The sequence below is a fragment of the Rhipicephalus microplus genome, chromosome 2 (assembly GCF_043290135.1).
Source record: "Rhipicephalus microplus isolate Deutch F79 chromosome 2, USDA_Rmic, whole genome shotgun sequence".
NCBI classification, from domain to species: Eukaryota; Metazoa; Arthropoda; class Arachnida; order Ixodida; family Ixodidae; genus Rhipicephalus; species Rhipicephalus microplus.
In genome coordinates, this window is record NC_134701.1 from 208,604,030 (window position 1) to 208,616,163 (window position 12,134).

Sequence of the window (12,134 nt, forward strand, 5' to 3'; positions counted from 1 at the left end):
TTAATCGGTGTTACCGAAAAAGTACAGAAATCTTGAAGGACAAATGACATAAAAGTAAGCGCTTTGCTTTTTGAATAAGGCCGAGTTGTTACAAAGCTACTTTCAGTAGTCCAGACGTGTGTACTTGCTGTAGGAGAGCTACCGGAACGAGACAGCATACGATATTTAAATGCCGCGAAATGCACCTCTATGTATGTGGCGGAAGCAAGCGCACATGAAGACCTGGATTTTATGGACAGCAGAGAAAATGTCGACAGAGAGATCGGTAAAAGGCGTTCGGAAGACTGGTGGCAAAAGTAGAGAGAAAAGATAGAAACAAAAAGCCTGGTTGATCTCTTCGTCAGAGTGCTACAACACCGAAGTAAAACGTGTCCTTACAGATGGAGGTACATGTTTAATGTACGTTGCATAGCTTTTGCAATGTCTATTGATGTTTAGCGTCGATGCATCAACGTTGCCGCATAGACACATATCGCCATCCCGATGACTAACGCCCATCAATAATGATTAGGCAAACCTTTGTGGTTAATGGTATAAAGTTTCCTAAATTAACTAGAGGGGACTCTGGCACTGCGATCCTTCAGCGTCAATGGAAGTTATGGGCAGTACATTGATTTGCAGAGTCTTTATGCTTGCTTGCGGCAAACGCGCTTGTGGCTTGATTTATTGCAGTGTTTTGGTTTTGTTTCGAATGAAAGAACAAACCATTTGGAACTTCTTGCGCCGATTTGAATTAGTGAGCTTAAGGTCAAGGTGCTGAAGCGTAGCAGCCGATAAATTAACTGAATATTGTTTCGTGACGAAGCAGCAGAAGCCACACGAAGCCAACTGGAGCCGGAAGTACGGAGATTAGACACATCTGTGTACTACTCATCATTTTCATGCCCGCTGAAGTGACATGATTTGCAGCTCTCACAGACACTAACGCCAGAGTTTCATCAAGCGTATTTATTCGCAACTTTCACCGCCTAGAGAGGGCGCTTGTGCAAGCCCAACAAGGCGGTGAAACGTGAGATACGATTCCAAAGTGGCACCAATATTTAAGATACGTAGAGTCCGGGGCATAAATAGACGTAGCCACGAGCGCCGAGCCAATTCAGACATAGGGTATATTAACATGCAGGGTGGTAGAAACAGGCTGAAGTGGGAAGAGATAGAAGAACAGCTAAGGGAAGAGAGGCCGATGGTATACGGTTTTGTAGAAACACATCTCAGGGACATGGAACAACCTCCGAACAATCCGGACTACGCGTGGGAGTATTGTAATAGAACAGAAGGCAGCAGAAAGGGGGGTGGTATTGGGGCATTCATTCATAAAAGTACAGACTGGCAAAGGGTCAAGCAGGAGTGCAAGGAACATTTATGGCTAAAAGGGAAAGTGGCAGGTCAAATGACACTCCTTGGTTTCGTGTACTTGTGGACGGGAGCAAAGGCCAGAGAGGAAAACCAGGCAATGGTAGAGTGTATATCAAAGGACATTCAGGAGTTAGGAAGAGAGTGCGAGATAATTATACTAGGAGACATGAATGCGCACATAGAAGATATAGATGGGTATACCGACCCGACAGGCAAAATGATCATAGATATGTGTGAAAGGCTTGATTTGATCATTTGCAACAGTACCGAGAAGTGTCAAGGGCAAATAACATGGGAGGTAGGAAGGCTTCAGTCGACGATAGATTATGCACTGATGTCACATAGGATGTATGATAAGCTCAGGGAAATGCACATAGATGAAGGTGGCTCCAGAAGTCTGGGTAGCGATCACAAACCTATAAAGCTAAGTTTTGGAAGAGCAGTGAAAGTGGGAAGGAGACAAGATGAGCAACTACAGGAAAATTTTTATCCAGAAAGGCAAATTGAAATAGCCACTAAACAAATTGAGAAAGTAATCACGGAGGATAATAAGACAGTGTGGACATACACGAATCTAATTAGACTCTTTGAGATAGAGCTTGTTAAGACGCGTGACAAGTCACCCCGGAAAAGAAGACACAAACCCAAAAGTTGGTGGGATGAGGAAGTTAAGAGAGCCATAGCAAAACGCCAGGAAGCCTCTAGGGAACACAGACATGCTAAGCAGCGAGGTGAACCGACAGATGATGTGGAAAGAAAATGGGCAACCTTTCTAAGCTGTAGAAGGGATGCATCCCTTCTGATCAATGAAAAGATTAGAAGGAAGGGAGCTCAGTGGCTGGCAGAAGTACATAAAAAAGATAGAAAGGCAGCTGCGAAATTTTGGAACCATCTAAACTCCCTAAGAAATGAGACGAGCCTAGAGCAGAACTCTATAACTACAGCCCAAGGTGCTAGGCTAGAAGGGGACGAAGCTATTGAATATATAAGAACAAGGGTGACAGATAAATTTCAACAAAGAAGTACTTTATGCACCACAATAGACAAAGACGAATCAAGTGGTGCAATGGCTCCATTTTCACAACAAGAGTGGGAAAGGGCTGAGAAAAGGGTTCCTAGTAGTACATCAACAGGCCCAGATGGCATTCCAATTAGGCTGAAAACATTAGGTCCGAAGTCTAAGCAGGCTTTGAGAGAGGCAGTGAGTACAATAATAATCGATGGTGAAGTTCCCGATGGATGGAAACTTAGCAGGATGAGCATGATCTATAAAGGAAAGGGGGACAAAGCTGACATAAACAACTACCGTCCTATAACAGTGACATCAGTGGTCTACAGGCTGGCGATGCAGATTATAAAGGAAAGACTGCAGGCGTGGATAGAGGATGAGGGGGTGCTGGGGGAACTGCAGAATGGGTTTCGGAAACACAGGAGGTTGGAAGACAATCTGTTCTCACTGACGCAGTGCATCGAAATAGCAGAAAAAGAACACAGGCCCCTGTGGCTAGCATTTTTGGATATCAAGGGAGCGTACGATAGCGTGGTTCAAGAGGAATTGTGGGGAATACTGGACACACTAGGCGTGGAACATGTAGTCACTAATCTTTTAAAGGGTGTCTATAAAGGTAACAAGGTAGTTATAAAGTGGGAAAAACAGGTATCCAAGCCTGCAGAGGTAAAACGGGGGCTTAGGCAGGGGTGCCCCCTGTCACCCTTATTATTCATGATGTACCTACAAGGATTAGAGGCAAAATTAGAAGGAAGTGGACTGGGCTTCAACCTCTCTTTAGTCAAACACGGAAAACTTATTGATCAGGCACTACCAGCATTAATGTACGCAGATGATATAGTGCTAATGGCCAACAACAAGGAAGATTTGCAGAGATTGGTGGACATCTGCGGTAATGAGGGAGATAGGTTAGATTTTAGATTCAGTAGAGAAAAATCAGCTGTCATGATTTTCAATGACAACGAAGGTAGTGAGCTTAGAATACAGGAGGTCACGCTAGAGATAACAGATAAATACAAATATCTGGGCGTATGGATAAGCAATGGGACCGAGTATCTGAGGGAACACGAAATATACGTGACGACTAAAGGTAACAGGAATGCAGCAGTCATGAAAAATAGGGCACTGTGGAATTACAATAGGTATGATGTTGTGAGAGGAATATGGAAAGGGGTCATGGTTCCTGGGCTGACGTTCAGCAATGCGGTCTTGTGCATGAGATCAGAAGTTCAAGCAAGATTAGAAATTAAGCAACGTGGAATAGGTAGGCTTGCTTTAGGAGCTCACGGGAATACACCAAATCAGGGAGTACAAGGTGATATGGGATGGACATCATTTGAGGGCAGGGAAGCTAGCAGCAAGATAAAATTTGAGAAGCGATTGAGAGAAATGGGGGAAGAGCGTTGGGCTAGGAAGGTTTTCAGCTACTTGTACATGAAGAATGTCGATACAAAATGGAGGAAGCGAACCAGGAAGTTGACTGGTAAATACTTAGAAAACAGCAGGTGGCCAAACCAAAAAGAACTATCGGTTAAGAAAAAAGTGAAGGAAACGGAGACTGACATGTGGAGAATGGGCATGATTAAGAAGTCCGCACTAGAGATCTATCGAACTTTTAAGCAGGAAATTGCCAAGGAAAGGATCTATGATAATACTCGGGGTAGTTCTCTACTGTTTGAGGCCAGGACGGGAGTACTGCGAACCAAGACATATCGGGCCAAATACGAAGGGGTCGACACAGTATGCAGTGCGTGTGGAGAGGAAGAAGAAACTGCCGAACACTTGATAATGTTCTGTAAAGGGCTTCACCCTATAGTTCAGGATTATGGCGCAGATTTTTTTAAAGCACTGGGATTTAGGGACAGCGAGGGCAAAATAGATTTTAAGCGGGTAGACTTAACTAGAAGGAGGTTATCTGATTGGTGGCTAAAGTCAAGGCACGAGTGAAATTTAAACCCCTCACTGCGAAGTACGAATCCTCAACTTCATTATTTAAAGGAAAAAAAGATAAATGTAATGGTTAGTTCACTAAGTATTACGGCTAGGTGGCGTTAGCCGCCGCCCGATCGAAAGGGTACAGCCACATCCATCCATCCATCCATCCATCCATCCATCCAAGGCTGTCGTTTGGGGGATTGTGTAGCCGGCGCATGGGCAGCCGCCAGAGGTGTGCCCGTCACTTCGAACTGTGTGGTATTTCCGGCTGAAGCCACCGTGTTGTCAAGGCTTTGCTGAGAAGGTCATTGACTCTAGGATGTATTATACCCACACAGCGTGTTGAAAAACACGTGTGCAACGTATATTGAAGGAAAAAGAGTTTTGAACGCCGGGCACATTGTCTGCTGCGGTGTGAATGAATGCACGTACAGCTTTGTGAACGCTGCTCGTGTCACTGCCAGGGAAGATCGAGCGGCCGTGGTCGTGCAAAGCAGGAAACCTCGCCATTGACTGCACGGCGTCTGCACAGTGGCATCCAACATATTTAGTGATTATTCTAGCTGAGCAAGCATACAATAAAGAGTAAACCATTGCTACTACGACTCGCAGTACCTGTTCAAATTCAGTAGTTCACTACCGAATTCAAAATGACCGTAGTAGAAATCGCCAGCGACAAAATATAAAGCACCAGCGAACCGCCTAGGTGAGGCCGACTGAACGAAGGCATGAGCTGGCAGCGTGGGCATCCCCCAAACGACAGTTACGACGGATGCCGCATGGCGACACCATCATCCGTGAAAGTTGCGAATAGGAAACTCTATGGTAATATGGTAATTTATGCTTGTGCTAATTGTAATAAATAACGTTAAGGGCGGAATAAGAGCAAGCGATGTTGCAGCCAGAAGAGCGTGAATGATTCGACGCGGAACGTGGGCTTAGGTCACCTACTCGCGGCATGTTGGTGCTATCGAACACCGTTGCCCGACCCAGCGCCTTCTCTATTTAAAATAGAGGAGGCGTTGCCCGACCAGAGGAAAACTCAAAGCGTGCCCTGTCTTCCCTTTGGGCGATTACTCGCGGCGTGCGCGAGTGTGGGGAATGTGGAGTTAAGGCCAGGCGAAGCCGGCGGGTTACCATGAGCGACGCCGACACATTTGGTAAGGCCGCCACCGTGGGGTGTGTTTAGGCATTGGCAAAATTGTGATTCTCCTATTGGAAACGCGCCGAAGAGAAAACGCCTCGAAACGATGCGTTGCAGAATCTGATCACGGATGTCGTCGTCTTAATGCGTTACTGCACTTTACCAAGAACGCTGTGAGGCGACACGGGTAGACATAAAAAGCGCGTTTTTCAAGCCTTCACAGTATGAGACACTGGCGCAGTGTATAGCATGCCCGGCATATGTTGCCACGGACCCAGAGGTCACTGGTGTGAATCTTATTGACAGAACTTTATTTTCTATGTTCTAATCGTGGGTATTTTTCCCTTCCTTATGTGACAGAAATACGTCACTGAATTCTTGGTGAAACCCGGAATAAAACACTTTCGTGTTGGGAAAATGCGTGAAGTTAAGCTATAAATTTATAGCGGTCTACTTATGAAATGATATTTAGGTCATGCAAGCAAGATTGTAAGCCTAAGTAAATGTACTAGCCAGTTGACAAAAAAAGCTAAGTATTTTTAGAACTTTAAACCAGCGCCATCAAAGAATCGGAGATTACTGATGTATCATTCATCTTTAAGCGTTGTGGAAAACGAAAGCACCTTTAAATGTATTAAAGTCAAGTGACAGACAGTTATGCCTAGGAAAATATACGGGGTGTTATAAGTAATTGTCATGTAATTAGAAGAAAGAAAAATAATGAGATGATAGCATGCTGTGAGCAGACACCGAACTCGCGACCTTCAAATAACGCGTCCGATGATTTACCAGCTTAGCTACCCTGGCAGCTATGCTCTATCTTCTTTATAGGATATGTATATGAATTTAAACGTGGGAGCGTCAGTCAGCGCAGCCTGTTTCCGTTGCGGCGAGTGTGGGACACTCATTTTTTTGCCTGTTGGCGTACACTCTTTTTTTTTCATTGTGTTGCACTGTGGATCGCAGTGCTCGAAGACCTGCCACCGCCGCCAGCCGAAAGCCAGCCAGTGCCACCATCGCTGTCCCAGCGAAACCAACTGGGAGCATGCCGCAACGTGGCGCCATTGTCGGCCGAAGTTCGAGGCCCTCGTTCGGTAGGCGCTGAAGCTGCTCCACCAGTAAAAGCCAAGGGCTCCGTGGCCAAGCAATTCCTCGAAAAGATTGGCCAGTTGCGTGGCGCCACGGTGCTGTCCGAAGGAGGCCACGACACTTGCACACTGGCTCGGGACCTTATGAGCATCGAGGGTGCTCAAAAGCAGCCCGAAAAGTACAGGAAGGAAGAGTTCGGGGAGCTTTTCACCAAGAAGCCGTGAGTTCTCTTATATCCTTCAGTTTTCCTTTGTCGTATTTCTCGTAAGATGTTTTTCTATATCCTACCACGAAGGTCGGTTTTATTTCTTAAACTACTTTATGACCGGGACATCATCCTTGATCCCGTAAGTATAAATTGTAGCAAATCAAGACCTAGGCCCACGCAACCTCAAACTTGGCACCAACAAAAAACAACATTGAACACGCAGCTGCAGATATCTATATCTATCTATCTATCTATTTATCTATCTATCTATCTATCTATCTATTTATCTATATCTGTTTGCCTGCCTGCCTGCCTGCCTGCCTGCCTGCCTGCCTGCCTGCCTGCCTGCCTGTCTGCCTAGCTGTCAGAATATATCTGGGCATTCTCTTAGTCCGAACCTTAGTATTTAGTGGAAATGACACAGGAGATAAATGAATGACGAACACGATTCACCTGAATAGCTTGACTTGCGTGTCCAGTGCGTCATGAAGACCTTTCCACCACACACGTGGGGCACATAACTGCATAACATGGCCAGTGGTGCACGGGTATGACCAACAGATCAGCATCAGTCAACCAAGGGACGGCGAAAATAGACTTGATATTGCGATCGCATATGTTGTCGAAAATGTGGAGCTGGCGTCGACAGCGTTGTCCTCTGTGAAAACAAAAAAATAAATATTACGGCTCGAGGTTCGCCTTGAAACTAGGTATTCTGCGGGGCAGTTTAATATTCTGCTACAGAGCCAGGCCAGTGTTCAGAATACTTCGGAATAATACCCTATACAAGCTTCATGTCGGGGCAACGCCAGTTGTGGTTGCAGTGATGGCTATCCGCTTTGGTGACGATTAAACAGCTACGGACTTCACGTACGATTCTCGAATCCGCTGATGACCGCTGCTTGCATGCACATCATCGCACCATAGTAAGTCATTCGTTACTTTCATACTGACATCCTTTCAACGTGATGGCTGACGCCGAAGTTGACTCCGAGCTATCCTCTACACTGCAAGTGTTGTAGACGTCCCTGTCAAGTCCACGATAGGCGCACTACTAAGTTTATTCATGGTCATCAACTGAACTCTTAAAGCTGTAGTCAAAGCGAGAAAGCCGGTACGGGTTGGTACTCGCCGACTGATTCGCATGATCCCGATGGCCGCATTTATCTAGATCTGCCGTGTAATTAATTTTATTCTAGTAATTTGGACATCACGTGAAAGCTTAGTGCGCCTTTCAGTCTACGAATTATTGTCGTTCATACGGTAGAAGTGAGCCTAACTTGGCAAAAAGTGCTAGAGAAGACTCGGGACAGATACCAGTGAAGATGAATGCTGCTCCGAAGCGAGCTCTTTGTCCTGTGTCTTACATTGCGTTGTAACCACTTTTGGAATGAAAAACCAACTGGCCCGTGCTCACTTCACTTCATCTGGCTTAAGATCTGCGCCCACTGTCACCATGACTGTGTGTTTCATCATTTTATCCCCCTCACTTTCGCTTGTTGAGCGTGTTGGTGGCACGCGGCGCCTTATAAGACGAAGAAATTCTGCTTCTTGAATCACCACAGAAAAATTTATTTTGGTCAAATCAATATGGAAACAATTAATACACTCAAAGTGACTTATGAGTGTGAAATGAAAGTAGGAAATGGAGTGGGAAGTTGAAGCTATTCATTGGGCTTTAAATAAATGCCTAAGGTCAATTACGTTTAATCATGTCCGTCACGTTCATTGTAATTAGTGTGCATTAGGCTGCCGAGGACTGCATCGACCACATAAAGTGGCCCAAACTCCGTCGTAGCAGTGCAAGGAACGCAGCCGCTAATGACTTAAGGATTTCTCACGGGAGATCATGAAGCGTCTTAAAGTGTCCCCTAATTGTAATGAAGGCCATGTTATTGCTCACCAAACTTACCACTTAACTTGCAGGCCTCATACACTGCAACAACACGACGAACAGTACGAACTCTATGTGCAAACAAAATGGCATACGTTTCAAAAATAAAAAAACAGCAAAGTGGCATTACCTCATCGCTAATCCATTAAGCTGCAAAAAAGATTGTGAAGCTCAAACGTGTATGTCGCAGGACATGATTGGCAGCATCACTTGTTCAAGCGTGGCGGTTTGGGCTAGTTGGTAGGACATGACGATTGTTAACGCGAGCTCAGAACGACGACATAGGGACAAGAAGACGAGCGTCTTCTTGTCCTTTTGTCATCGCTCTGAGCTCGCGCTATAACAATCGACTTGTTCAAGGTTCTTCATCACGTACTTTCACAGAAGTTTTGCCTGTCACGAGAAAGAATCCGATTGATCTCCTGACAAACGGCCGCGTTTGCTTCCTGGTGCACGACACATTTTAATCCCGGCTGCGGCGGCTGCATTTCCGATGGAGGCGGAAATGTTGGAGGCCCGTGTGCTCAAATTTCGGTGGACGTTAAAGAACCCCAGGTGGTAGAATATTCCGAAGCCCTCCACTACGGCGTCTCTCATTATTATATGGTGGTTTTGGGACGTTAAACCCCACATATCAATTAATCACGACGCATCTGAAGCCCAAGTGTTGCTGTGTTGCTTTCTTGCCAGGCGTTATCATGATACACGCTCGAACAAAGGAGTGGCTGCAATTGGGCGTCTACTAATACTCATCATGCTGAACTCCAATCAATGGCGTCACAGTCTATGGCCATTGAAAATTGTGTCGTTCTGACGAGTGTCCGCTATCTTTTTTCCTCTTTTTATCAAGAGGGAGCCCTTATGTGGAACCTTTCGTACAGTTCTGCTTGAGTCGTAGTCACATACTTATTTTCGTCTTGCAGGGCCGTAACTGGAGGATTCGCTCCGAAATCGCAGGTAATTTACATTTCATGTATTTTCAATACTGGTCGTTCTAAGAATTAGAAGGCTCTATAAACATAATACAAGCTAAAATTTAAATAAATGGACCGGGACTGACTCCCATACTACTAAGTTATTGCTCCTCATAACGATGACTCAAGAAATATTTACTGTAAGTTTGATAAATATTATGCACAATCTCGTGCTGGCTGTACTATATACTAGGCTAGATAACGTCACGGTGTTAAAACGAATTAAAGTTGAGTGATGAAAGCACAACTTGATCCAATGACGACGCTGACTGGGACGGCCTTGGAGGATTTCATTGGATCTGGGGCGCCTGCAGTTAGCAAAATATTTTCACTAATAAATGTTGTGTCTTTTATGGCATTGTATGGAAATATCTGCGTGTGCACGCTTACGTGTAGTTGGCTCTAGCCAAGATGGGCACCAACCACGAGCCTGTTCCAGCATATGTGCTGGTGCAGAATACGCCAATTTTTGTGCTCGCCACATTCGCTTTTGAAGGTTTTAAATGGGATTGTCGGGGTCAAGGCGATATGGTTTTTCCGCGATCAATTGGAAAACGCCCGAATTTGTTTAGAGGACGTTTTACATTAAACATAAGTGACAAGATACTTCAGTGTGTCCGCACAAAGACCGACTGTGCTCTTGTTTTTCATCCTCTATGCAAGAGTGATCGCTACCGACTTTGTTTTGTTAGAAGTGGCTAACATAGATTATTTGCGTACATCCGCTACACGACACATTTCTGTACGTTCGCTCCATTCGCTTAGGCTATAGTTTCGGGTTGCGAGGCGAAGCACTTTTATAAATTGTCAGCTTAGCGTGCTTTCCTGAAAGCAGTGACCTAGAAAGGCAGTTTCAACTATCTATATTATTCAGATTAGGACGGACGATTGGACTGTTGGAAATGATATTTCGCTTTGCGCTAATATTGTGCAACATGACTCTTCCCAAGCTTGGGTTGTGAAGTGCCGGAATTATACCAGGGAAACGCATCTGTCATAGCATTGTCATGTATTGTTGTCATTTTTCCCTCCTCTGCTCAGGCTCGGTCTTGGACCGAAACAGATGCCGATTCCGACGATGAAGACTCCTCTGTGGACTTCGACCATCTGCCCATCCGGAGTCGCATGGCCATTTGGAAGAGACGAGAGGCACGCGCGATCCGCAGGGGCCTGTGAGTGCGCTCTTTGGTCACCCATACTGATTCTCCTATCACGTCTCGGAGGTCATTCGTTTGAAATCGATACGTGTCGCCAGTATTGACCTGACAACCTGCCTTTCAGCATTCAAATAAAGTGCCATATTTGCATGTTCTCGAACTACTGTTACAAATTATCCACCTTATTTCCAAAGTATTGTTAGATATTGACATCAAAACAAGAGCATGATTATCTACTTCTTGGTAGTCCGTGATAACTACCGTAGGCCACATGAATGTGATTGTGCTGCTAGTGTTTCACGCTTTCGAATAACAAGTTTACTATTGTCGTAAGTGTATTGGCCCTCAGATACTACACATTCACCACAGTGAATGCGACTGGATTTCGAAGGTTTCGAAAAATCACTTCTCTGCAATAGACTGTATTTCATCAAATGTATAAGATAAAATTAATGCCTATGAACTAAACGCATTCTCTTTGTTAAAGAAATAAGCTTCGTAAAGGGAAAAATAGCAGTAAGAAGTGAATGAATGAAAGAATGAATAAAATTTTCAAGTTTTCTTGACCTATAATAACTGAACGTTCCTAAAGTCAAGTAATCAAAGGTAAAAACTAGGCTCGCGAAGTTCTGTCGATTCTGCTATGGCCACTTTGAGAAGTGTTTCTATTCTGATGAGGGAAATGACATAAGAAAAGCAAGCTGGTGTGTTACACACCTGTGTACAGTACACCAGCTAAACCAGACGAGAGGAGGCTCAGCCATTATTCATGTCTGTTCGTGCGTGCGTTGATGTATATCAGGGGTCTAAAACTCGGTTTTCTATTCTGCAGGCATGTCTCATAATTCATATTTGGGTATCCGTTCTGAAGAGCAGTTGGCGTCTGTGGCATTCGAGAGACATATCATTATTCATCTCCGGAATGACTAAAGTCAGAACTCCGATTCTGAACTAATTCTTCTTTCAGGGTTGTTTGGATAAGTGGTGATAGCATAGGGTGTCTCGAAAAAATAATATTTGAGGCAAGCCATGCTTGTCTAACTTAAGCTATTCAAATATTATTCGCAATATGCAATAAACTATTGCAAGAACAACCAAAGAATATTAGAACTTTCACTGGTGAACCGCATATTATTTATAAAGTTTAAACACGTCTTTTGCCTTCCCCAAAGAGGTTCTTTCTGCGACGGTCAGCAATTGGTTGGGGGCTCAAAGCGCGTGAACTAGTCACTTAGAAATAAAAAAAATATGAGGTGATGAGTCATTTACAAACCGAGCCGCTGGTGAAATGTCTCGGGCTGCGTGTTGAATAATTCTGGTTTATTGGTTCAGATCATGGAGGCGGAAATGTTGTAGGCCCGTGTACTC

General features: G+C 44.7%; 1 protein-coding gene across 2 annotated transcripts in view; it reads left to right on the plus strand.

Annotated features, from left to right (window-relative positions):
* The window catches only part of LOC119169586 (uncharacterized), a 49,634-nt gene that overhangs the window by 22,954 nt on the left and 14,546 nt on the right, over window positions 1–12,134 (plus strand). For both annotated transcript variants that reach the window (XM_075884684.1, XM_075884689.1), the window contains exons 7-9: window positions 6,411–6,753; window positions 9,559–9,592; window positions 10,651–10,781. In XM_075884684.1, coding sequence (XP_075740799.1) covers window positions 6,411–6,753; window positions 9,559–9,592; window positions 10,651–10,781 — 508 coding nt within the window. The remainder of the gene's footprint in view (window positions 1–6,410; window positions 6,754–9,558; window positions 9,593–10,650; window positions 10,782–12,134) is intronic.